Genomic DNA, 25,128 nt, shown 5'->3' with positions numbered 1-25,128 from the left:
TGTTACTTGCCAACAGAGTAGTAGTTATTTATGGGACCCTACTACTACAGGCGGGGGGCGCAGGTGGCGCTGTGGGTTAAACCACAGAGCCTAGGGCTTGCTGATCAGAAGGTCAGCGGTTTGAATCCCTGAGATGGGGTGAGCTCCCGTTGCTTGGTCCCAGCTCCTGCCAACCTAGCAGTTCGAAAGCACCTCAAAGTGCAAGTAGATAAATAGGTACCACTTCAAGCAGGAAGGTAAACGGCGTTTCCGTGTGCTGCTCTGGTTCGCCAGAAGCGGCTTTGTCATGCTGGCCACATGACCTGGAAGCTGTACGCCGGCTCCCTCGGCCAATAATGCGAGATGAGCGCTGCAACCCCAGAGTTGGTCACGACTAGACCTAATGGTCAGGGGTCCCTTTACTACTACAGGCTTGTAAATAGTTAGCAAAGTCTTCTTAAAACTGTGTTTGGAGGAGGGGTGGGATGATGGTTAGTGCAGGTAAGTTTCTGATTTCCTTATACTGTTCCTGTCTTAGTTGTAAACCTGGCTTTGTGTTACATGACCATGAAGGATAGTCAGGTCATGGCAAGGAAGAATACCAGAAGTTTTGGCAGATAAACATTAAACAGGTCCAGGGCTAAAGCAATTTATTCCAATATGAGGCCTGCTTAGTCCCAAATCTCTATTCAAGGCCATGGCTACCCTTCTAGTCAACAGTTCTCGGTTAATTTGTTATGGGGTATAAACACTATTACAATCTCTCTTGTTACACACTTGTTACACACTTAAGTAAGTGTTCCATATTTCCATAACTAGATAACTCTGCTGCAAATATGCTTTATTTATAACTACACAGGCAGAGCCATGAGGAAGAAAATAGGCTCCTAAAGCACAACTGTTGATCCTTAATTAGATTTCCAAAGAGAGCACTGAATCTCAAAGGTGGTTTACCAGTAATCTAATCCACAGTTTTATCTTCTCTCAAAACCCAAACTGAAAACTCTTTTCTCACATTGCACCAAAAGGGCTCTTTCAGAAACCATCACCGAACAATCATTCCTATCATGCAATCAGTTTAATGAAGGGCGATCACTAAGCAGCAGCAACCCACAGACATTCAAACAACTTAAAACTAAAGTATGTTCCATACAGTAAATCACTCTTGATAATAAGCTGCCTGCTCTTAGCCCCACTGCAAGTGACCAACAGTTGTTTCCTGGAAATAAAACTGATCAGAGATCATAGTCGGATGAAGGCAAAGAAACATGCATTTCTATGATTTCTTAGTATGATAAAATTCATCTAAAAGTTACAATTACCACACTGGCTAATCTAAGCATATCACAGGATTATGCACTTCATCTGTCTATGATCTCTGATCAGTTTTATTTCCAGGAAGCAACTTGTCAATATCTAAGCTGTAATGGATCACAACATAAAGCAGGGTTGGGCTTTTACTGTTGTTTGTGCCCTTTACACTTGATAAACATAAGCATTATACCTGTGAATGCCAGGGGGAAACAAAAGGTGACTGCTACTGCCTTCATATTCTAGAATCATAGAGTTGGAAAAGACCACAAGGGCCATCCAGTCCAACCCCCTGCCGAGCAGGAAACACCATCAAAGCATTATTGACATATGCCTGTCAAGCCTCCGCTTAAAGACCTCCAAAGAAGGAGACTCCACCACACTCCTTGGCAGCAAATTCCACTGTTGAACAGCTCTTACTGTCAGGAAGTTCTTCCTAATGTTTAGGGGGTTTAGGTGGTTTAGGTTCTTTCTTGTAGCTTGTATCCATTGCTCCATGTCCGCTTCTCTGGAGCAGCAGAAAACAACCTTTCACCCCCTTCCATATGACATCCTTTTATATATTTGAACATGGCTATCATATCACCCCTTAACCTTCTCTTCTTCAGGTTAAACATACCCAGCTCCCTAAGCCGTTCCCTTCATAAGCCATCGTTTCCAGGCCTTTGACCATTTTGGTTGCCCTCCTCTGGACACGTTCTAGCTTGTCAATATCCTTCTTGAACTGTGGTGCCCAGAACTGGACACAATATTCCAAGCAGTTTGGATGAATGGTTTCTAGTTTGATGGGAAGTGTTTTCTTTTAATGCAAAACCCAAGGAGTACCTCACACCAATCTAAATAACCTCAGTTCCCCGTCATGCACTAACACCAACTTCCAATCTACCCCACCATGGCAATACCTGGCATTTTACATATTGTATTGTGCAGAAGGTATCCTCTTAGTTGATTATTATTATTATTATTATTATTATTATTATTTACTTATAATTGGCAAGAGGGGTTTAGCTATATTTTAACTTATTATTTTGTAACACTACACGCCGAAGAATTGATGCTTTTGAATTGTGGTGCTGGAGGAGACTCTTGAGAGTCCCATGGACTGCAAGAAGACCAAACCTATCCATTCTGAAGGAAATCAGCCCCGAGTGCTCACTGGAAGGACAGATCCTGAAGCTGAGGCTCCAATACTTTGGCCACCTCATGAGAAGAGAAGAATCCTTGGAAAAGACCCTGATGTTGGGAAAGATTGAGGGCACTAGGAGAAGGGGACGTCAGAGGACAAGATGGTTGGACAGTGTTCTCGAAGCTACGAACATGAGTTTGACCAAACTGCGGGAGGCAGTGCAAGACAGGAGTGCCTGGCGTGCTGTGGTCCATGGGGTCACGAAGAGTCGGACACGACTAAACGACTAAACAACAACAACAACAACACTACATGCAAAATGGGACTCTTGAATGTTGTCATGTGGTTCTGAACTGCTATAGGACGGCAGTGTGGTTTTTGCTGTGTGTTTTGTCATTTCTCTCGGTTTACAAACTGCCTTGAGTACAGTAGCATTCATTAAGGTTGAAATGAAAATGAAAAGAAAAACATTCACACTAACTCCGCACCTGAACACAGCATCTCACACCAATACAGTACTCCATTTTCTGGTCACAGCTGAAATCCACTTTGAAACAAAACACTCTCTTTCCTGAAAAACCCTTCCCTCCAATTCACAACAGTGCAATGACACTCTCCATTACTCTGCAGTCAGAAAAAAATACACTCTGCACCTACTCGGTGGGGCTGCCAACTATTCACACTTTCTGGAGTTGTATTTTTCCGTAACATTTCACCTGACTATTCTTCTATGGCAAGAACTCAAATCAGCCAGTGTACATGGCATGTCCTTGCCTCCTATTTTATCTTCACCAAAAACAACAAAAAACCCAGAGAGATAAGTTTGGGAGAGAAGTCCTTCAGCCTCATCCAATGATGTTTGTGGCCGAGAGGAGACTCGAACCCAAGTCTCTCCCCAGTTCTCCTCCAGCCACTGTAACCCCTAAGCCCCACACTGTGGCTCGCAAGTCTGATCAGCAGATAACACCCAAGGCCTTTCCTTGCTTGTTTTAACCCATGCACCCACTGTACTCAAAAAGTTTGGACTTTGTTATTTAACCCATGTACTCATCCTACGTGCCGGTTCTATAGTTTCCCCATGTTTTCAATTTCCCTCTGCCGTTGCAACTGTTCCCTCGGTTTTAGGCACACTACAAAGTGGGAAAAAAAAACAAAAATTACCCCCCCCCCAAAAAAAAATCAGCAACCCTAGCAGTGACAACAGACCCCCAAGGCTGACCCCTTAGCACTAATAACAGCAGCAGCTGCAGAAGAGGTAGTAGTAGTAGAGTGGCTGGGGGCAACCCAGTCGGATGGGTGGGGTGCAAATAAATAAAATCACCATCATTATTATTAAGACTTACTTTCCACCTACAGGTGAAACTCGGGAAATTAGAAAATCGTCGAAAAGTGCATTTATTTCAGTAATGCAACTTAAAAGGTGAAACCAATATATGAGATAGAGGCATGACATGCAAAGCAAGATATGTCAAGCCTTTATTTGTTGTAATTGTAATTATTTGTCCTTAGGCGGGTCCATTACAAATGGAATGTAATTAATGAAAGGTAACAGCGATGTTTATTTTTGTATTATTGTAACTATTTGTTTTATTACTGTGGAATTTCCAAAAGAAAGCATTTGTAAAAATTAAAATAAAAATAAATAATAATAATAAGCTGCGTTACTGAAATAAATGCACTTTTCGACGATATTCTAATTTCCCGAGTTTCACCTGTATTCTCCACTTTCTCCCCCATCTCCCTCCCAAGCCCACGATGTGCAAAATCCTTCCTGGGGGAGGAAGGGAGGCGGAGGGAGGCTCTTGCTACCTCGAAGAAGGGGACATGTTGCAGCCAACAAACCCCCACGACCACCACCCATAACCTCAAGCGCCCCCCCCACTCGTCACGACCAGGCTCTGCAGACGCCCCCCACCCAAACGCGACCCCCGAGAGCAGCGCCGAGAGCCCGGCCTGCGCTGGCCGCGGCGACCCCCTTCTTCCTGCTCCAGCCCGTATACCGTGTGCGAATGGAGGCTCTGGCTGGCCTCGATCACGGCTGTCAGCGGCGCCGTGTCGTCCAGCAGCACTTTGCCCGCCGCCGGCTTCTCCATGAAGGCCATGCCGAGCTGGAGGGGGGAGGAGGAGGAGAAAGCGGCGCCTCGCCCGGCAGCTCCCGCCAAGCCCCGAGGAGGATTTGCTGCTGGTGGCGATGGTGGTTCCGCCGTCAACACCGGAGCGAGCGCAGCCGGCCAGCGAGGCCTCCTCTGGGTCTTAAAGCCCGCAGGGCTCCCGGCCTCCGCGACTCCGGCCTGGGGAAAAAAAAAGGAGGCTGGAGCTTTACGAGGCGAGGAGGAGGAGGAGGAAAGAGGGAGAAGCGTGGCTAGGAGCCAGCCCCACCCCCTTTCCCAGAAACCGCATCGGATCCGCTACTACTACGCCGGTTGTAGGATTCGCTGCCCCTTAAACAGCCCTCCCCCCCAACCACAGTGGAAACGGCCTCCCTCGTTGGAAGGGCGGTGGGCTCTCCTTCCAGTCGGAGGCTTTCCCAGTTGGATGGCCGTCTTCCAGGGATGCTTTCGTTGGAAGTCCTGCATTGAATTGGGGGGGGGGGGGAGCGCAGTGCCGGGTTTACGTATAAGCTAAACAAGCTATAGTTTAGGGCAGGCCCCCCTCAAACTCGGTCCTCCAGCTGTTTTGGGACTACAATTCCCATCATCCCTGACTGCTGGTCCTGTTAACTAGGGATGATGGGAGTTGTAGTCCCAAAACAGCTGAAGGGCCGATTTTGGGGGTGCCTGCTTTTAAGCATGGCATGGTTCTCACTTTCCATCCCTCACTAAGGAGGTCAGTTTTCACCTTGCTCTGCGATCTATAATTTCAATATTTTTCTGCAAAACGGAAAGTGTTTTGAAGGTACTTTATAGATTTTTCCTACCAGTTTGAAAGTGGGTGGCTTCATTGCTGGTTTCACTAGCCCTTTTTGCGCACAGACAAAGCAAGCTTGCATTTTGCAAACTTACAGTTTCATAGGTGTCCACCCTCCCACAATTTTTTTTCACTTTAGGTATATGCAGGGGAAACAGAATCCCATAGCTCAACATTCTGTCCCATTTATTTATTTGTTTGCTCTGGACTGATGTGCTGGCAATTGTTGCTACGGTAAGTAAAGCAGTCAGATATTTATCCATAAACAAACACAGGAAATCCCACACTAAGCAGGAGACTTTATCATTCACAATAGTCCCAGTGGTTCCCAACAGGTGGTCCGGGGACCCCCAGGGGTCCGCGAGCTATGCCAGAGGGGTCCGCAAGATGCTATTAGAATAAAAAATATATTAAATATATTTCGTATGATAACAGATTTTTTGTTTTGGCCGCTTCCTGCATGAGCAGAGTCTAGCGCAAAACTAGAATTAGATAGAGGCAGTAGTTCTGCTGTATGCCGTTAGGTGGCGCTTTACAAACACTACTGTTTTGCAAAGAGGCAGCGCGCGCATTCTACTAACGCTCACCTCCCCAAGATGCTTTGCGCGCGTCGGCTTCATTTGTGCGCTACTGCGCAGGTACCCTGTCTTCTCCATTCCCCTCCCTCCTCCCTGGACTCTTATAAAAAGACTCTTAATTTGGCTCTCACTTTTTAATTTTAGGATTAGGAATTAATGGGGGTCCTTGTCACAATAGCGGCTCGATGAGGGGGTCCTCGAGAAAATTTTGTTGGGAACCCCTGGTCTATGCACATTTACTCAGAAGGGAATCCTATTGTGCCTGATGGGGCTTACTCCTTTGTAGCTTCTTTAGAATTGCAGCCTATACTACCGTACTTATTTTTGCACTTGCAATCAAAGGAGAACAAAGAATAATTCAGCCTACTTACTCTCTTTAAAGGGTGGCATCATAACACGTTTTGACATTTTGGCATTTCGCACATGTTGTAGCGATGTGGTATCAATGAATTCTATAACTATGGTCAAGGAAAGAGAATTTTTTTAAAGACAAGTTTCAGCCTTATTTTTATTTCACAGACAGGTGAAGGCTTTTGGGGAGAGGTGATGTGTGGCACCAGGTTAAGGCAGTTGTCCTATATCCTGCTACCAAGTGAATTCTATTTATTGCATCAACTATAAGATAATATATATATAACAACCTTAGTTTAAAATATTGCAGATTTTATTTTTTTGCACTGCCTGTCCTGGGAACGTTGAGTGAAAAGTCAGCCAATAGTCTCAGAAATAAGTCAGGGGCTTTTCAGCTGGTACTATCCTAGGAACCATATTAACACACACACACACACACAATGGGGGGGATGGTGTACTGAAATCGGAACCATTTTCCCTCCCCCTGCTTGCCCCCCTTCCTTTCACTGCTGTTGCCAAACCTGTTTTGTGGTATGGAAGGCCCTGGGAGCAGTTAATATGTTGGGCAATGCTCCCAGCGAAAGCACTTGGCAGCAGTGAGCTGAAGGAACTCTAGGAAACAGAAACCGTGAGCTAAAACTTGACAGTGGAAACGAAAGCAAAACTACAATGCGTCCACAGCTAAAGTGGTGCCAGCGGTCTGCCAGACTTGAGGCTACAAGCACCATCATTATTACACTTGGTAAATGTGAGCAAACGCTCATTTGGCAGCCAGCTCACCATAGTGGCTAGAGGGTTGGGTTAGGACCTGTGAGACAAGGGTTCAAATCACCACTTAGCCATGAAGCTCATTGGGTGACCTTGAACCGCTCACCGTCTTTCCACCTAACCTACCTCACAGGGTTGTTGTGAGGGTAGCACAATGGAGAGCCATGTATACCACCTGAAGCTCCTTGGAGGAAAAGTAGTGGGATACAAGCACACACACATACACAGTGAAATGTAGTCCTAACTGTGTTTCTTGCCCTCATCTAAGCCTTGACAGAACACCTCTAAGCCTCACCCCAGTGATGTAGCTTCCGCCTGGCAAAGGGGCCTGCTGCTTTTCTCAAGCCACAAACACAAATTGCCTTTGCATGAAATGGGCTGCCTCTCCCAAGTACTCTCCACAGATCGGGCTATAGCCCTGGACCGGGGGTAGCTTACATGGTGCCCTCCAGATGATTTTGGACTACAACTCCCATCATGCTGGCTAGGGCTGATGGGCATTGTAATCTAGCAGTATCTGGAAGGCACCACACCTTAGCTACCCATGGGCTTAGGCCACACTTCTCAAACTTTGTCCTCCAGATGTTTTCAGACTACAATTTCCATCATCCCTGACCACTGGTCCTGGTAGCTAGGGATCATGGGAGTTGTAGGCCAAAAACATCTGGAGGGCCGAGTTTGAGGAAGGCTGGCTTAGGCAGTCAATCCTCCAACTCTGCCTTGTGACAAGCACTCAAGAGCATTGAAGCATGTGCCTAAGAGCGGTTTCAGACTGTGGAGGTGGCAGGCTGGCATTAGCAATTTGCATTTTCCTTTTATTAGGTCATGCGGAGTGGCGCTTTGTATCTCTTACTGCAGTCAGGGAACAGAGGGGCAGTTGACACCTCTCAAAATAGGGCGAGATGCAAAAGTCAGGCCCGGCTCTAGGGGTAGTCTCGGTGGCGCAGGGCGCCAGGCTGGCAGGAGGGCGCTGCGCGGCAAAGCCACACGGAAGCCATGCTGTGCGCTGCGCCCGCCCACTAGGGTGGGGGCGCCGGAGCGATCTCCGCGCCATGGCGCCCGACCGGCTTGAGACGGCCCTGGCAAAAAGTTCTACTCCACACATTATTAATTTAAACAAAGTTTATGCAGAAAGGTGTGGGAAGCGCCTTTTATTTTACTACTATTTTTGTTTCTCTCTGAATCTCCAGCTAACCAAAAGCTGCTCTGAGAGGGTAGCTCCCTATTGAGATGCTTGATAAATGCCACGATGACTGACTGAGGAACAAGGGAATCAAAAGACAACTTTACAAAGGTTCACCATCCTTTTCGCTGGGAAAAGGGAAACATGTTTGTGTCAGGACAGACCACATGGTCTTTTTCTTCTTGCTCTTTCATTCACTATCCTTTTTATGCACAAAAATCAAAGAGGCTATTCAGAAGTAAACAGGACGCAAGGACCCCTGTGCCACAACAACTTTGAAGTGTGTGCGTAGTAGACATCCACACAGCTTTGATCAAAATCTTTAAAGGATGCTCTGGGGAGTCAGAGGATCCGTAATGCCATGAAGCGTAATTTTAATGTATCATTGTACTTCAGAAACACACCATTGCACAGATCCAATGAAATCTGGCAAACAGATTCCCCCCCCCTCCGTTACTCCCTAGATAACTGGTCTAAAAAGCAATACCACAAAAGCTCATACCAAAATAAAAACTTAGTTGGTCTTTAAGGTGCTGCTGGAAGGAATTTTTTATTTTGTTTGGATTAACCACAGAATGTGAAACAAATTTCTCCTCAAGGAGTTGTTGTGTTTTGCAGCTATTTAAAACCTAAGTTGACATACTGACCAAATTAACTAGGAATGCAGATTTTTCAGTCGTGCTGAGCAGTTTATGTTTTAAACCCCCGTCTTTCGCCCCAAGCCATAATCCTACAAACATCACTGAGGAAACGCAAACCATTTAAGGCCACCATTTTAATGAATGCTAGCTCTACAACTTTTAAGAATATAGTGTTTCAAAAAGAAAACCATTATGCTGAATGGAATTGTTTCAGGGGAAGTTAATGTTTTCCACTCAAAACATCTTTTTGTGCAAGTTGTGATCTCAGGACTTTATGTTTTCTGCATGCCCTAGCTTTATGAGTAAAGCCCAAAGCAACCCACACATCTTAGGAAGAGTTTTAGTTACAGGTAGGTAGCCGTGTTGGTCTGCCGTGGTTGAAACAAAATTAAAAAAATCCTTCCAGTAGCACCTTAGAGACCAACCAAGTTTGTCATTGGTATGAGCTTTCGTGTGCATGCACACTTGCACACGAAAGCTCATACCAATGACAAACTTAGTTGGTCTCTAAGGTGCTACTAGAAATATTTTTTTTATCTTAGGAAGAGTACACATGACTTTACACTTTGGAAATAATCATAGCTGTCAAGTTCTCCCTTTTGTTAAGGGAAATTCCTTTATGCTGAATAGGCTTCCTTGCGAGAAAAGGGAAAACTTGACAGCTATGGAAATAATGGTAAAGCATTTAATGAACCCGAGTTAATAGTGGCCAGCTTAACATTGCCGCTTGTCAGTTTAAAAATATTCAAATTCCATTTTGGCAGTCAGCAAAACTAGTTGCCGTATTTGATATGGTCAGTCGTCCAAGAAACTAGCACTTCTCTATATTCATCCTGTTTAGCTAACAACCTGAAGTACCCATAACTATTTTGGAGGGAACTGATTTCTACAGGAAAGTGTTAACCTAGAAATTCTACCCTCCCTGGAATTAACAAGCATTCAAATTATGAACAGGCTGCTCTGCCTTGACCCCAACTCTTATGGGTCCAGGGATGGGAAGGGGTGGTTGTCTGATCTCATTACCAACACAGGGGGAGAAGATCCCACAAATGAAAAGAAGAGGTGGGACCAATGACTCAAGTTCTCTCTCTCACTCACACACAAGTGCTGGTTTTGACCAGATGGCTGTGCAGGAGAAAGATAAGACAGCTCCAGGATATGGAGAACCTAGGAGCATGTAACCAGAGTCTTCTTGAACTTAGCAAAGTGGCTTGAAACAAGTGATATTTTAAAAATACTATAAAAATAAAATAGAGGCACCGAGCCTGCTCTGTATCGCTAGCCAAACCCTGAAAAAAGGAAAGCACTCACTATTGTTCTACGCATCAGCTGAAAGTCATTTGATTTAGAGGTTGTTGTTGTTTTTACAAAAAGGCAATATCTTTTAAAACAAACAAACAAACAAAAAGCTTCATAGGTTTTTACTGATTTTATCTGTTTAATTGGGGGCATTATGCATTTTTAATTTTTTAATAGATTTGCATATTTTATTAAATTTACCGCCTGCTTTTTTACGTGGGTAACTAAAAGCAACTTAAGATACGTTAAAAATAATTAAAAAAAAGGCCCTCAAAACAAGTAAAAGTCTATTATGACAAACTGGAGTGAAGCAAAAAATCAAATGAAACAAAGAAAAAGAAGCGGATTCTAACAATGAGCACAATCTTTGGTTTGCTCTCTGCAGCAGCTTTGATATGATTGAAGATCTTTCGACACTTCAACCCTTTCTTAGGTTTGTGTCCTGTATGAATTCTTTGATGTGAAGTAAGGCTGCCACTCTGACTGAAGCTTTTCCCCACACTGGAAGCAACTATAAGGGCTGTCCCCTTTGAGTTCCTTGATGCAAGGTTACCGTATTTTCCCGTGTACAACACGCCCCTGTACAGTGGGACCTCGACTTACGAGCTACTCAACATCCAACGTTTTCGACTTATGAGCGGAAAAAGTGGCCACGCACTTACAATTTTTTCAGCATCTGAACGGAAAACCCGTTCGCGGCTAGATGCGGTTTCCTCGACTTACGAGTTTTTAGATGCAGTTTCCTCGACTTACGAATTTTTCCGTTTCCAATGCATTCCTATGGGAAACCGCTTTTCCTATGGGAAACTCGACTTACGAAGTTTTCGACCTACGAGTGTGCATTCGTAACGGATTAAATTCGCAATTCGATTTCCCACTGTATATGACGACCCCTATTTTTTTGGAATCCAAATTGAAGGAAATGGGGAGAGATTGCCTTGTCATAGCCACCAATCACCCACCCAATCGCCGCTTACAATCTCCTGCTCGCGGCTGCCACCAATCGCACATCACCCCTCTGCACTATCCATGTATAAGACAACCCCCAATTTTTAACAACTCTTTAGAAGGGAAAAAAACCCTCATCTTATACATGGAAAAATACGGTAGATGGCTACATTGAGGGAAGCTGTTGCCGCACTCCCATGGGCATGGCCAGGATTTACGTGGGGGTGGGGGGCAGAACTGAGCTATATGTGATACAATTGCCCAGTTAATTATTTTTTATTTATGTACTTGGTTTTTTGGGGGGGCAGCTTGCCGCTTGCCCCCCTTGGCTATGCCTTTTTTCCATCACTTACTATGAATGCCTCCCTTATTCTCTTAACATAGCAATGGCACCCACCAGAGAGGTGCTGGAACTGAGCTAGCTCCGGCAAGTTCTTGCTGAGAAAAAGCCCTGGAGAGAACTACAGGGGAACCGACAACAGCCATTTTTCTGGAGGCCAGAGCAATTCCAATAGTACTTGTTGCCCACGTGAAAAACAGATCTTTAAAAAATAATAATTTAGTCAGCAATAGTTAAAGAAATCAAACACACGCAACCTGTGCATTTGTGGATAAAGGTAAAGGGACCCCTGACCATTAGGTCCAGTCGTGACCGACTCTGGGGTTGCGCGCTCATCTCGCATTATTGGCCGAGGGAGCCGGCGTATAGCTTCCAGGTCATGTGGCCAGCATGACAAAGCCGCTTCTGGCAAACCAGAGCAGCACATGGAAACGCCGTTTACCTTCCCGCTGTAGCGGTTCCTATTTATCTACTTGCATTTTGACGTGCTTTCGAACTGCTAGGTTGGCAGGAGCTGGGACCAAGCAACGGGAGCTCACCCCGTCACAGGGATTCGAACCGCCAACCTTCTGATCAGCAAGCCCTAGGCTCAGTGGTTTAACCACAGCACCACCTGGGTCCCGCATTTGTGGATAGGCTTGTCTAAAAACAAGCAACAGGCAGCAAAAAGAGCTCAGTGAAGGCGCCTGTCCAATATCAACAGGCAGGGAGTTCCAAAGAACAGGTGCAGCCTGCACTAAAATACCCATTTCTTACAAGCGCAGAACAAGTACGGTGGTACCTCGGGTTACAGACGCTTCAGGTTACAGACTCCGCTAACCCAGAAATAGTACCTCGGGTTAAGAACTTTACCTCAGGATGAGAACAGAAATCGCACGACGGCGGCAGCGGGAGGCCCCATTAGCTAAAGTGGTACCTCAGGTTAAGAACAGTTTCAGGTTAAGAACGGATCTCCAGAACGAATTAAGTTCTTAACCCGAGGTACCACCGTATTATGTAGCACCTGTCAAGAGTGCCAGTTCTGTGAATCCAAGTGGCTGAGTGAATATATATGGGGTAAAGGGATCCTGCAATTTGCTTTCTGCATGAAGGGAATAGGTAGCAAAACGGCCTTTTGAAAGTAATTATTTTTATTGTGGGTGGGGGGAGGAACCCACCAAACTATGCACTCGATTACAAGAGAATGAATTTTTTATAATGGGATCTGTGTGATTTATTAAAGTTTATGAACCCATTACTAGGAAAAAGCCGTTTTGAGCAACCAACGGTCCAAAGGAATCCAAACCAGCCACATTAACAAACCACAGAAATGTAGGTGGGAATGATGCACTGGTGCAGGAAATCTGCATTCAGCTCTCTGTTCTGAGCCGTGGTGGGATAAAACAAAACACCAATGATTACAGATATAGATAAGATGTACTCTGTGTATCATTAAGCAGTTGCATTAATGTACAGCCGGCACTGTCTTGAAAAGCATCTAAATGTATGTCCACACAAACTATTCATGGCCCCAGCTACAATAATATACTGCAGCTTGGGGTCAAATCTGTGATTTCTGATCGTCTGGCACCATGACTTTAACGGTGCCTTCCATCACTGTTTTGCCACTTTCTGCAACAGTACAGGAGACGGAAATATAAGCAAGGCATCTCTTCAGTTTCTTCACTTCCGCTGCAACTAAGACCTCTTCTCCAACGTATAACGGGGATGGAAAACGAATTTCCTGAGAAAGAAAAACACAGCCATGCCCTGGCATCTTAGTACCCAGAAGAGCAGAGATGAGTCCATTGATCAGAACACCGTGTACAACTCTCCTGCCAAATATTGAGCTCCCTGCGTAGTCTTCATCCAGATGCAATGGGTTCGTGTCTCCTGTTAACTTCGAAAATGTAACAACATCCTCCTGTGTAAATGTCTTGGTTAATTCTGCCTTGTCTCCTACTTGTATGTGCAAATGATGAACAGAGGGTTGAGCGAGTGGGGTGGCAACATCTGGCCGTGCTGGGAAAGTTCTTTGGAGTCTCGCACGTAGAAATCTGCATTTCAACCATGCTACCTGCATCTTAAGACAGCTCAAGTCAGTTGCCTTTTCAGTTTATTTAATCCAGCACCAGTTCTCTGCTGTTCCCAGCTAACGCAAGAAGAAATGGAGAAGTCTAGGAAGGAGAACAAACAGGAACATGCATTTCAAAACAAAGAACAGGAAAATTCCTCCTGCAGAAAGCAAAATGTGAGTAACTTGTGCCAACAAAATGGAAGTTGATTAATCTTCTTGGAAACCAGATTTCAGAAAATATAAGCCTAGGAGGCGAGGGTGAAGTGGCTAACCTTCCGCATTTCAAAGACAATGGGAGGGCAGGAACACTCAGTTCTGCAGCCACCAACAGTCACTTTTACATGCTGATGACAGCCTATATAATTATTTGGTATTCAGAAGAGGGCCAAGGACAATTGGGGGGGGGGGTGTTCTTGCAAAAATAAAAACACAACATGATATATCAGCAAATCAGTAGCTACAGAAGTGACCATTCAGGGAGTGAGCTGCGACGAACCCCCTCGCCGACATTGACGATAGATTATGAGACGAAAGGGTACAGGGGTAAAGCAATTCTTTATCCATCTAGGAGTAACTCAAAGTGACAAACTCCCATGTAAATCCTGAAAAAATGGCCATTCTGTTAGGCAACTTTATAACCTGGGATTAGATTGCTTGCATCTTAACTCTTACCTGTATCACCCTAAAAGCACACTTTCTGTTCTGATATGATCCAAACAGCGTCAGAGCACTCCACAGCTTTGCGAGGCCACTGTTCAAACGACAGAATGAGAGGCATTCATGCTTACATAAAACAAGTGCCAACACAACATGACAGAAAAGGCTACGGACAAATATTAAGATTTCAGTCTCATTCATTGAGAGGCAAGATCCACAGTTCTGTGTTGTTGGAATTTTTAAGTACACCTTTCCACACACAAATTTAGCAAAAAAAAAATCCTCTTTTTTAGGAGAATGCAGAGAACACCTTGCACAGGATTGGTATGTGGTTGCCAGAAATCCATTTGACTATTGCCAAGTAACTCAAATCAAGTTCTTTTGGTTAACATTGTGTAGGCCTGGTGCTGGTACTTCAAGCAGTACCAGCACCAGGCCTACACAAGTTTGGTTCACAAACTTAATCCGTTCCAGAAGTCCGTTCCAAAACCAAAGCGTTCCAAAACCAAGGCGAGCTTTCCCATAGAAAGTAATGCAAAATAGATTAATCCGTTCCAAACTTTTAAAAACAACCCCTAAAACAGCAATTTAACATGAATTTTACTATCTCAGAGACCACTGATCCATAAAATGAAAGCAATAAACAATGTACTGCAGTCACAAAATCAATCAATCAATCAGAAGCTGAGCTGGGTTCCACAGTCACAAAAACAAAATGAAAAGAGCCGCAAAAGCAGACAGACCTCAGCGTGACACTCAAAATGGAAGTGTGGCACTCAAATCGGAAGTGTAAAACTGAAAACGGAGCACGTTCGGCTTCCAAAAATGGTTTGCAAACCGGAACTCTTACTTCTGGGTTTGCAGTGTTTGGGTTCCAAGTTGTTTCCGTATCAAAGTGTTTGAGAACCAAGGTACCACTGTACATGCATCTTGAAATTGGAAGTATTTTTCCAACCCTGACCTTGCAGGAATGACGAGGAAATTGCACCTTCACCACCATAAAGTAACACTCCTACACCCAAGCAAAAGCAATGCTACATACAGGCAACTCCCCATTTGTGCATGACTGGCACAAGCACAACCATGGAAGCAAGCACCGTTTTCGGCACCAGAAGAGGGTGAGGGGGACGGGCGACGTACACCATTCCTCAGAATGCAACCCCTGTGTAAATGAGGATTTGCCTGTACTGTGGTACCTCGAGTTAGAAACGCCTCAGGTTACAAACGCTTCAGGTTACAAACTCCGCTAACCTGGAAGAGTTACCTTCGAATTGAGAACTTTGCCCCAGGATAAGAATGGAAATCGTGTGCTGGTGGTGCAGCAAAAGCACGCCTCTAGTTAAGCACAGTTTCAGGTTAAGAACAGACCTCCGGAACAAATTAAGTTCGTAACTAAAGGTACCGCTATACCAACCACGCTTGCGACATCTTCTTTAGACATAAAGAGCATCCCCTTCATTTTAGAAAGCCTTGTTTTCATCCAATAGCGCTTGCTAAGGATGTAGATTCAGAGTTCCTTACGCATTAGGTACGCGGAGTACTGCAGACAATGTTTCTTCCTCATATGTCAGCACATCAACAAGCAAAGCTGCACCAACCTAAGAAAGAAAAGGTATTACGTTGTTACTAAAAAGCAGAAAGAGACTTTGCAAAATGAAGTTGCTGAATATTCATATTTTATATCACTTCCTCTCTTCATAGTCTTCTCTTGTTATCACTGCAATGTTTCACCCTTTAAAGTTGGGAGAAACAGCTGCCTGTTCTCACCTAGTTTTAAAAGCATAAACAGTGCATAGTTGTACTCCTTCAGAAGCCATCTTTCCTCTATGCAGTGAATCCAAATAAACAAGGGGATATTTACATATACATAATTTGGAAACTGAAGAAATGTCATCTCCAAATAACATACACAACAAACATACCTCACCATGCAGCCGTTTCAGAGCAGAGATGATAAGTTGTTTGAATTCAACAGCATTTAGGCTAAAGTCAGCTTCCTGAAACTCCCTGAAATGTAAGTTAGCAATAAGTCTTATTAGCAAATCCTATTGAGCAGCAAAAGAATACTCTGCACAAAATCCTTCCAAGGTGAAGGGACAAAAGGAAAAAATGGCATGAACTTACAAATGGATCTTTAGATAGTGGTATTCAGAAGCATTCTTGAGAACTATTCTTTTATAGGAAGCTGGCTTGTTGCCCTCTCCAAATTCAGTCATTTTGGTAAGCCGACTTCTAAAAGAAGAAATAGCCTATTAAAGCACAACAAGTCCTACACTAGAAATTCCACAAATTGTCAAACTGTCATAAGCCAAGGACTCTTCAGCAAAGATCTTCAGGCTTGGGGTGTCAGGGGCTGATGGGAGTGGTAGTCCAAACAACTGGGGGGCTCCCAAGTTGCGAAACCCAGTACTGTACAAATCACAAGTAGGAAAAATGCCATGCAAAGCTCTGCAGAACTTTGAAGCATTCTATATGTTTATATATGCTGGAAGCCACCCAGAGTGGCTGGGGCAGCCGAGTCAGATGGACAGGGTGCAAATAAATAATAATAATAATAATAACCACAAAGCATGCTCAGGACATATAATTAAACCACCTTCCGAAACAGTGGGATACATAGGAGATTATCATTGGGATTATAATTATGTATTTATTTATACACTGCCTTCTTCTCTGACAAGGGCGGCTTACAGATAAAATAGGAACAAGTAGAAACTTGGGGTGGGGGTGTCAATCATTAAAAAACGAAACAAAACAAAAAACCCACCCTTCTTTTGAATTCCATTGCACTTACTGTTAGCAAACTAACATTCCCCGAAAAGCTTAAACTGGGGCGGGAACCCACAATTTCAGAACAAGGTGGGAGAGATGTTTTGGAAGGTTGACTGCATGTACAGTGGTACCTCGGTTTACAAACACAATTGGTTCCGGAAGTTTGTACTTAACCTGAAGTATACTTAACCTGAAGCGAACTTTCAGTTCCAGATGGGTCTGTGGAGTACTTAAACTGAAAATACTCAAACCGAGGCGTACTTAAACCGAGGTATGACTGTATCCCTGCTCGGAAACAATCCTTATGAGATTCCGTGGGGCCTTTCTGTGAACCACCCAGAGCCATCTAGGTATAGGGGCCAGATTTCCGTATAAGCTAAACAAGCTATAGCTTAGGGCCCCACTCTCTTGGGAGCCCCCCAAAATTTCACTATTAATATACTTCTTCTTAATTGTATTTCAGTTCAACAATTACTTTGATAAAATACATAAAATGGCTTTAGATACCTATTAGGTCCATAAATTACCACAAAGCATATATTCAACACAAAAAAACAGCGACAATTTGTTGTTGACAAAGGACAGCTGGACGTATAAAGGGCCCCAATACCTTCAGTAGCTTAGTTAGGGCCTCATCAAACCTCAATCCGGCAGTATATAAATTCAATAAAAATGAATGCATGAATGAATTTTCCCGCAAGTTAAGCGGGGCCAGCATTGAAGTCAACCTACGAAATACGCATCAGATACACACAGGAGCCGGCCAAGGCTGCCACGAGTTTCTTCGATGGAGGCTGGAGCCCTGCGAGGGGGGAACCTACCGACAACTGTCCTGCATCGAACCAGGCGCCACATGCCGCCCGCACGTGCCTTTCTTCTCGGGACAACACTTAGAACGATGCACGGTGGGGTGGGGGACAACCGGACAGAACTTCCACCGGCCAATGATGGAGCTCCGTATCTTCCATTCTGACCAATGGCGGATGCGCGAAGTCGTCAGGAGCTCCGCCCCGCGCTTAGGCTGGCGGCCCAATGGGCTGATCGATCACGGGACAGACGTAAAGGAGCACTCGGGAGAAGAGAGGGCGGGGAAATAATTAGAGTGGGAGGGGCGGTTTGGAACGCTTGGTAGCCAATAGGATCAAAAACTCTATGCTTCGGAGTCTCTCCCTTAAGTTACTAGACGTTGCGCGCCTGCGTCAAAGGGCGTTCGAATCGGGCTGCTTTGTAGAGCGCTGCTGCGCTGTCGCGGAGGCTGAGAGCTGGAGAAGGGAGACGGGCAGCGAGCAGTTCTTGCCTTGCTGTGGGGCCAGTCTTTTTTCCACCCCCATGCCGCTTTTGCCGGGTTGTGAATTTTAATCCAGGGAAAGCTTACAGTCAAAGCAAAAGGCCACAGAATGCCTCGCTTTGCTGCCATTCTTAGTCACAAGCAGGCACCATTGTGCTCAGTGAGGCTTACTCCCGGGTAAGCACGCAGCGTTTTCCGGGAGCCCTCCCGTGGATTAATGCCTTTTGTTGTGGGTTTTTCTCCTGCTGAGTCTGTTTCTTCTCCATGTCTACATACATGGGTGGAGGGGGGAAAGTATCATATTAAAAAATCATTCCAGCAGCACCTTAAAGACCAACTAAGTTTTTTTATTTTATCATACCAAAATAAAAAACTTAGTTGGTCTTTAAGGTGCTGCTGGAAGGATTTTTTTTTATTTTGTTTCGACTACGTCAGACCAACACGGTTACCTACCTGTAATTAAAAAATCATTTCCTTTGCAAAATTGGGCATGAAGCTGGATGGGTGGCCTTGCGCCAGTCACTGCCTCTCAGCCCAGTCTACCTCACAGGGTTGTTGTGGATACTATTACTCAGTGCTTTTTTTCTGGGGGTATGTGGGGTGGGGGTACACATACCCCTAAACATTTTGTGAATCTTAAGTTTGGCCTCATTGAGGGGCAGTATTTCAATAGGAGTAGGAAAATGAGAGTACCCCCTAAACATTTTTAAGGAAAAAAACCTCAGCTTGTTGTTATATTGTGATTACTTACATTAAAAAGTATTTTTAAAATTGCTGTATTTTTTATGTAAATCACTTAGAAATTTGGTTATATTGATACAATAAAAATGTTATAAATTAGTGGCAAAACTGAAAAGAAAGATGGCAGTCGGAGGAGGAAATGCACAATCAAATGAGTCTCTTTGAGGTGATTATGCAGATTTCTGTTAGCACCAAGGACGGCTGGGAAGAAGAAACATGCAAAGGTTGATTTCCTGGAAATGCAATTTTTGCATGTGTCTTCTTTTATTCCTGCTCAAATATATCTTACTTTCAAATGTTGTTATTCCCCTGCTTCCCCAACTTTAATAGAGAATACTAAGCAAATAGGACAACCAATTTTGGGTCAAATAAGGCCACAACTTTATTGATTACAGATGTAAGAGGTTTGGTATAGGCCAGGCTTCCTCAACCTCGGCCCTCCAGATGTTTTTGGCCTACAACTCCCATGATCCCTAGCTAGCAGGACCAGTGGTCAGGGATGATGGGAATTGTAGTCTCAAAACATTTGGAGGGCCGAAGTTTGGGGGTGCCTGGTATAGGCATTGGGTATAACCATTGACTCCATGGACCATAGCACGCCAGGCATTCCTGACTTCTACTGACCAAACTGCAGGAGGCAGTGAAAGACAATGGGAGACAGGAGTGCCTGGCGTGCTCTGGTCCATGGGGTCACGAAGAGTCCTAAATGACTAAACAACAACAACATAACCATTGACCTCCAGCCGGCCTGCTAGAAGTATTTCTTTTAGGGTCAACCCTGAAGCAAGGAGGTCCTATGACTTACATAAAATAGAAAGGCCCCCCAGAGTTATGCCACCTTGAGGCGAAGTGTGGCTGTGGCCCCCACATGGGCATTTGGCATAGCTGACAAGTTATCCCTTTTTTTAAGGGAAATTCCCTTATGCTGAATAGGCTTCCTCGTGAGAAAAGGGAAAACTTGGCAGCTATGGCATTTGGACAGAAGCAACTCCAATATCCCTTTAGCAGCATATCCTTTACCTTTGGAGGGGCAGGCAGAGGCTACAACCTCCCCTCCAACCAAGACTTAGGCTTACCCAATGCCTAAAGTTGTGGTGGTTGCTATGAGGTAGGTAAAACCACCAGACATTGGCAAATTGGCCTGATGGGGGGGGGGAGGGGAATATCCTTCCTGCCCCCGAATACAGCAACCAATGATGTCAAGGACAGTACACAATTGATAATACAATAGGGAGAGTGGGCGGGAGGTCCAATGACGAACAGGATGCAGCGCAAGAGGCAGATTGGTCCATTTGCAGGCAGGCTTGCATTCAAAGTCCCAGCCGGTGGGAAGGACCTTTGGCCCCTCGCCAGCTGGGCATCTCCACCAACAGCCGTTTGACATCAGATCATGCCAGGCAAGGCACCGCCGGCCTGCAACACTGCTGCACCTGTGAATGGCAATCAGAATTTTGAAGGATGGCTGCGTTTCAGTTCACATATTGATTCAGGAAGTGTTATTGAGGTTGCTTCATATTCAAATGGATACAGAATCAAGCCCCCCTCCACCCTGCTGCCTGCCACGTGGGCACACCCTTCAGAGGGCGAAAACCCCAGGGAATTCTGATCATAAATCTCTGGAATCGATGGCATCGTGATTTCTAATCACTAGTTACTCTGTTCCATCCAACCCAGCCCTGATTCATTTGCATCATGACGCAGCACACTGTAACCCAGTTCTTAACAGAGATCTAATCACCTTCTCTGGTGAGTAACAAATTTGCCTTTCCTGAAAAACAGAACTGGAAATCAGGTCTTTCTCTTTTTTCACGGCAAAGAAATGGTGATCACTAAGGAAACTGCCAGTCCACTCGAGGATAATTATGGCTGAGCAAATGATAATGTGAATGGCCAGAAGAGGGCTAGAGAGAGAAACAGAATTCATCTTGTCTGCAGGTGTGTCAAGTTTTGTACTGTACATCCACCTGTGTCATCTGAATATCTGCAAACTGAAAAGCGAATATTGCAAAACACCACAAGTCATTCTGCATCCTACAGGGGAAGGGTAGAAACCCAACATAAATAAGTGTTGCGTATAAATGAAACCTCACCACCACTGGGGGATGATTGACTTTAGTAATAATTATATACTGGGCCAAATTTGATTAATCTATTGGACTTGGTGTGGTGCTAGCAATCAATGGCTTATTCATTCAAAAGTTTGCCAATAAAGCTTGCCTCATGGGTTAAGAACCAATCTTCGACTCAGAGCTATTCGGGTAGGACTTGAGTTTATTGCGAAAACCTGATCTCACCCACTGAACAGGTGCAAACAGAGGGTTTTCTATGTGACTGATAGGATCCAGTGAGCAAGATCAGGTTTTCACAAGGCACATCTGCAGAACACTGAGAAAATTTATTGGACTTCAGGAAGTTAATCAGTACACAATACAATACAGTCAAAATACAGGTCAAGCAAAAGTGTGGATGAGCCTTTAGGGTTTATCAGTTTGGAAATGAAACGAGGCTACCCCCAGAAAAGTTTAAACAGTTTTGAAAGAGCTTCTAGGACTTATCCACTGCTAAGTAATCCATTGAGAAAAAGGAAACTGAAATGTTTAAATTAACATTCTTAAAGAAACCAGAAGCTTTTCTGTTGGGAATTTTAGGCAGAGATATCCCGAAAAATATAAGAGAAATCTTTTTATATGCAACAGCGGCCGCCTGTCTATTAATAGCATCTAATGGGAAGGGGGGAAAGATACCAATGCTAATGGAATGGCAAAATAAATTATTAGACTATATGGAAATGGCTCAACAAATAGGTTAAGAGGTAACACAAAACAATCATTTTCTCAAAAATGGGAAATGTTTAAGAGATACTTACAAAAAAACACAACAGTGACATATGGCCGTGTTTGAATGACCCTTGTGTACGTAAAATATTAAGAAATAAAGAAAAATCGGTACAATATGTTGTAAGAAAGTATTAAAATGTATATTAAATGTAAGGTAATAATTATAAGTACATTCAAAATCATAAAGGTCAACAATATCGGGAAACGATGGGAAGTCTACATTTATTTTATTTTACTTTATTTTGTTATATGTTACTTTATTATATGTAATATTATTTGATCTTAGCTTAGTTGAAATCCAAGTGAAACTAGAAGTTTAAATTAACATCTTATGGTAAATTAATTTAAGGATAATTTCTCTTTTTTCTTTGTATGTATGAAGTTAAATCTGTAATGACATTAATGAATTACAATAAAGAATTTTTTTCCACCAAAAATAAAAAAGAAAAGAAAGGGAGCTTTTTAGTCCTAGGAAGAGAGAGGGAAAGATGATACTGAAAGACTTGAAGTTGAAAGCAAGGGAAAAGGAGCATTTTTTCAGCCTGAGGACCTCACTTGCTCACTGGCAGCCTTCAGGGGCAAAGAGTGAGTGGAGCAACAGGTGTGACTTTTCCCTTTGTACAATAGTTTAGGTCCAGGTCAAGCAAAAGGAGGTTTTTCTGTATTCCTGGGTAGAACATCTCTCCACCCTGCATCCAAGAAAGCAAAAGGCACCCTTGCACAAATCAAGGGCACAGTTCAGCCAGTCAAAAGAATCCAATGAAGGCATGCAGGGCTGTGACCTAGTGATGGGGATTGACTTGGAAAGAGTACGGAGGGCTGGATTGGGAGACTCGGAGGGCTGCATTCATCTCCTGTCATGGACTGGCTGTATGTAGAGGAGTGGAGGGAGACACCAGCTGGGGAACCCCCCAGGGAAGAAGTCTCAGAACCAGGGGACTGGTGGTGGTGGGGTGACAGTGAGTGGCCAGAGGGAGCAGGCTGGGAGAAGGAGGAGGTATCAGAAGCAGATGAGGTCACAGGGTTTGGTGAGCAAGAAGAGTCTGTGGCAGAGGACAGTTCAAACTCTGAGGCAGAAGCGGAGGCCAGGAGACAGAGAGGCAGGTTGCTGAAGAAGCCAGGGGGTCTCCCCCTCCTGCTGCAACCAACTCCCCTCCACCTGGTCTCCTACCGGTAGGGCGTGCAGAGAAATGAAGAGGGCAGAACAGAGGGGGTTTGCAACGGCTTGAGGTGTTGGGAAGATGGGGACCCTTCAGTTTTCGCAACTGCTTCATTGGGACGAGACCTACTGGGAAGAGTTGTTGGGATCACTAGGGCTGCACTGTTTTGCTTTCTTTGAATAAAGTGTTAACTTCAGTGACACTGTATATTTCTTTGGTTGATGACCTACGCTTGACACTAGTTCCTGACATCTCCCCAGGCTTGAGGTTTACTCCCCTACTTTAAAGTACAGTATCCTGGAAGGATGAGTGAAATTAGGCCCTCAGGAGGAGGTGGAGGAGTGATGTTATATCCTTTCCCAATCCACCACCTGGGATCCTGAATTGGCCAACTAGTGAATTTACACATATCCAGTGGAATGGGAACACACAACATTCATCTTTGAAAAAAAAACATTTTTCTGTTTCAAGGGGAAAGGGAAAAAAATATATCCAACCATATGAGAAAAGGGTGGTGAGAAATTTCCAGTGACATACAAGTAATCCATTGTTAATGGTTACAAAAGCAGCAGATCTTGGCTGTGAGTCCCAGAAGACCTACTCCCTGCCTTGCAGGCCTTTTCCACCTGGCCTGGGAGGGTGAGGCCTTGACTGGCTCCAGCTACGGAAGCCGAGGCTGCTGAACAGACTCTGGGGCTGGAGGGGGTTGTTGCTGGTGGGTTTTTGTATCTTTATTTCAGATTTTGATTTGTGTGGAAATTGTTCAGTATGGTTTTGTATTTTGCATTGTTTTGTTTATTGTTTTTGACTCCTTTTGTTACGTTGCAGTTATGTATTTTTCTCCGTGTTGTAAGCTGCCTCGACCATGCTTTGAACTGTGGAAAGGCGGACATAAAAATAAAATTATCTATGGAAGACAAGAGTGCCTGGCGCGCTCTGGTCCATGGGGTCATGAAGACACGACTAAACAACAACGATGCAAATGTGTGCACGCTCTTGGAACACATCCCACAGGAAATTGATGCTGATGGCATTCTAGGGCACTTGAGACATCCTGAAAAATTGGACAGTACTTCCTCTAACCCAGGATGGGGGAATGTCCGGCCTCCAACTCTTATCAGCCTCAGCCAACATGACCAGTTGTCCGAGTTGTTGGGAGCTATAGTCCAGCAAATATCTGGTTCCTCATATCTGCTGTAACTGAACCATTTTGGCCAAGGGAAAGATGGACTAATAGCTTTCCCCATAGTACCCCTTGATTGTGTGGGGCAGGACGGAGGGCAGTTATCATTCACATGAGTGGTAGTTGGTTCCAGAAAATAGTCACCTTGGTTTTCTCTGTGAAGTGAGATGAGGTCTTTCTTTTTTCATTCATATCCTTCCTTTCTTCTTCCTTCATGATACCCAAAGCAGTGTACATGTGGCTTCCATAGGGTCGCCCATCCAAACCCTGACCAGACTTGAACCTGTTTAGCTTTAGCAAGGTGGCTACCTCATGTGCCTTCAGACCATACCCTGGGACCATCCCTCTGGAGTCAACCAATTATTATTACTATCATTATCATTATTATTATTTATTTGTACCCCACCCATCCAGCTGGGTTTCCCCAGCCACTCTGTGCGGCTTTCAACAAAGATTAAAATACATTAAAATGTCACACATTAAAAGCCTCCCTAAACAGGGCTGCCTTTAGGTGTTTTCTAAATGTCAGGTAGTTGTTTATCTCCTTGACCTCCGATGGGAGGGCGTTCTACAGGGCGGGTGCCACTACCGAGAAGGCCCTCTGCCTGGTTCCCTGTAGCTTTGCTTCTCACAGTGAGGGAACCGCCAGAAGACCCTTGGCGCTGGACCTCAGTGTCCAGGCAGAACGATGGGGATGGAGACCAGGTATACTGGGCCGAGGAACAAAGCTGGTTTCAGGGATGTATCAGTCAGGGACACTAACCATTTGGTTACAAAACTCCCGGTGGTTTCAGTCTTGCAGTGAGATGGACATCAATATGAACCAGCCTCTGGAATATTCAATAGCATCAAAGGGTGTTGGCAGAAGAAATTATCATCTTAACACCTCCACTGACCTGGGGAAGAAATTGTTTACAACTTTGCAAGCTCCTCCTACCTGCTACAAGATGCAGATGCCCACAGCCGTGACAGCAGTGAAAAAGTGAGATTGAAGAACAGCTCA

The 25,128-nt window shown here is 44.5% G+C and overlaps 3 protein-coding genes across 6 annotated transcripts in view; all 3 read right to left on the bottom strand.

Annotated features, from left to right (window-relative positions):
- The window catches only part of PXK (PX domain containing serine/threonine kinase like), a 51,946-nt gene extending 47,258 nt beyond the window's left edge, over positions 1–4,688 (bottom strand). For 2 of the 3 annotated variants that reach the window (XM_060271279.1, XM_060271281.1), the window contains exon 1: positions 4,417–4,688. In XM_060271279.1, the coding sequence (XP_060127262.1) occupies positions 4,417–4,518 (102 nt within the window). In that variant the 5' untranslated portion in view covers positions 4,519–4,688. The remainder of the gene's footprint in view (positions 1–4,416) is intronic. The other variant, XM_060271280.1, reaches the window with a different exon arrangement.
- A 5,570-nt stretch (positions 4,689–10,258) lies between these two features.
- HTD2 (hydroxyacyl-thioester dehydratase type 2) lies at positions 10,259–13,493 on the bottom strand. Its single transcript, XM_035106815.2, has one exon. The coding sequence runs from the start codon at positions 13,491–13,493 to the stop codon at positions 12,972–12,974; it is 522 nt and encodes a 173-aa protein (XP_034962706.2). The 3' UTR covers positions 10,259–12,971.
- Positions 13,453–17,934, bottom strand: RPP14 (ribonuclease P/MRP subunit p14). 2 transcript variants are annotated; one of them, XM_035106816.2, is made up of 6 exons: positions 17,738–17,934; positions 16,269–16,376; positions 16,067–16,151; positions 15,666–15,742; positions 14,160–14,238; positions 13,453–13,587 (listed from the first exon to the last, which is right to left on the bottom strand). In XM_035106816.2, exons 1-6 carry the CDS (start codon positions 17,752–17,754, stop codon positions 13,531–13,533), a joined length of 423 nt encoding a protein of 140 aa, XP_034962707.1. In that variant the 5' UTR covers positions 17,755–17,934; the 3' UTR covers positions 13,453–13,530. The 2 variants fall into 2 exon arrangements, with proteins under 2 accessions (XP_034962707.1, XP_060127261.1); XM_060271278.1 differs by lacking the exon at positions 17,738–17,934 and adding an exon at positions 17,527–17,729.
- Between the last annotated feature and the right edge of the window lie 7,194 nt (positions 17,935–25,128).

The sequence above is a fragment of the Zootoca vivipara genome, chromosome 2 (genome assembly GCF_963506605.1).
Source record: "Zootoca vivipara chromosome 2, rZooViv1.1, whole genome shotgun sequence".
In the NCBI taxonomy this organism is placed as follows: Eukaryota; Metazoa; Chordata; class Lepidosauria; order Squamata; family Lacertidae; genus Zootoca; species Zootoca vivipara.
This window is presented reverse-complemented; position numbering and strand designations above follow the sequence as displayed.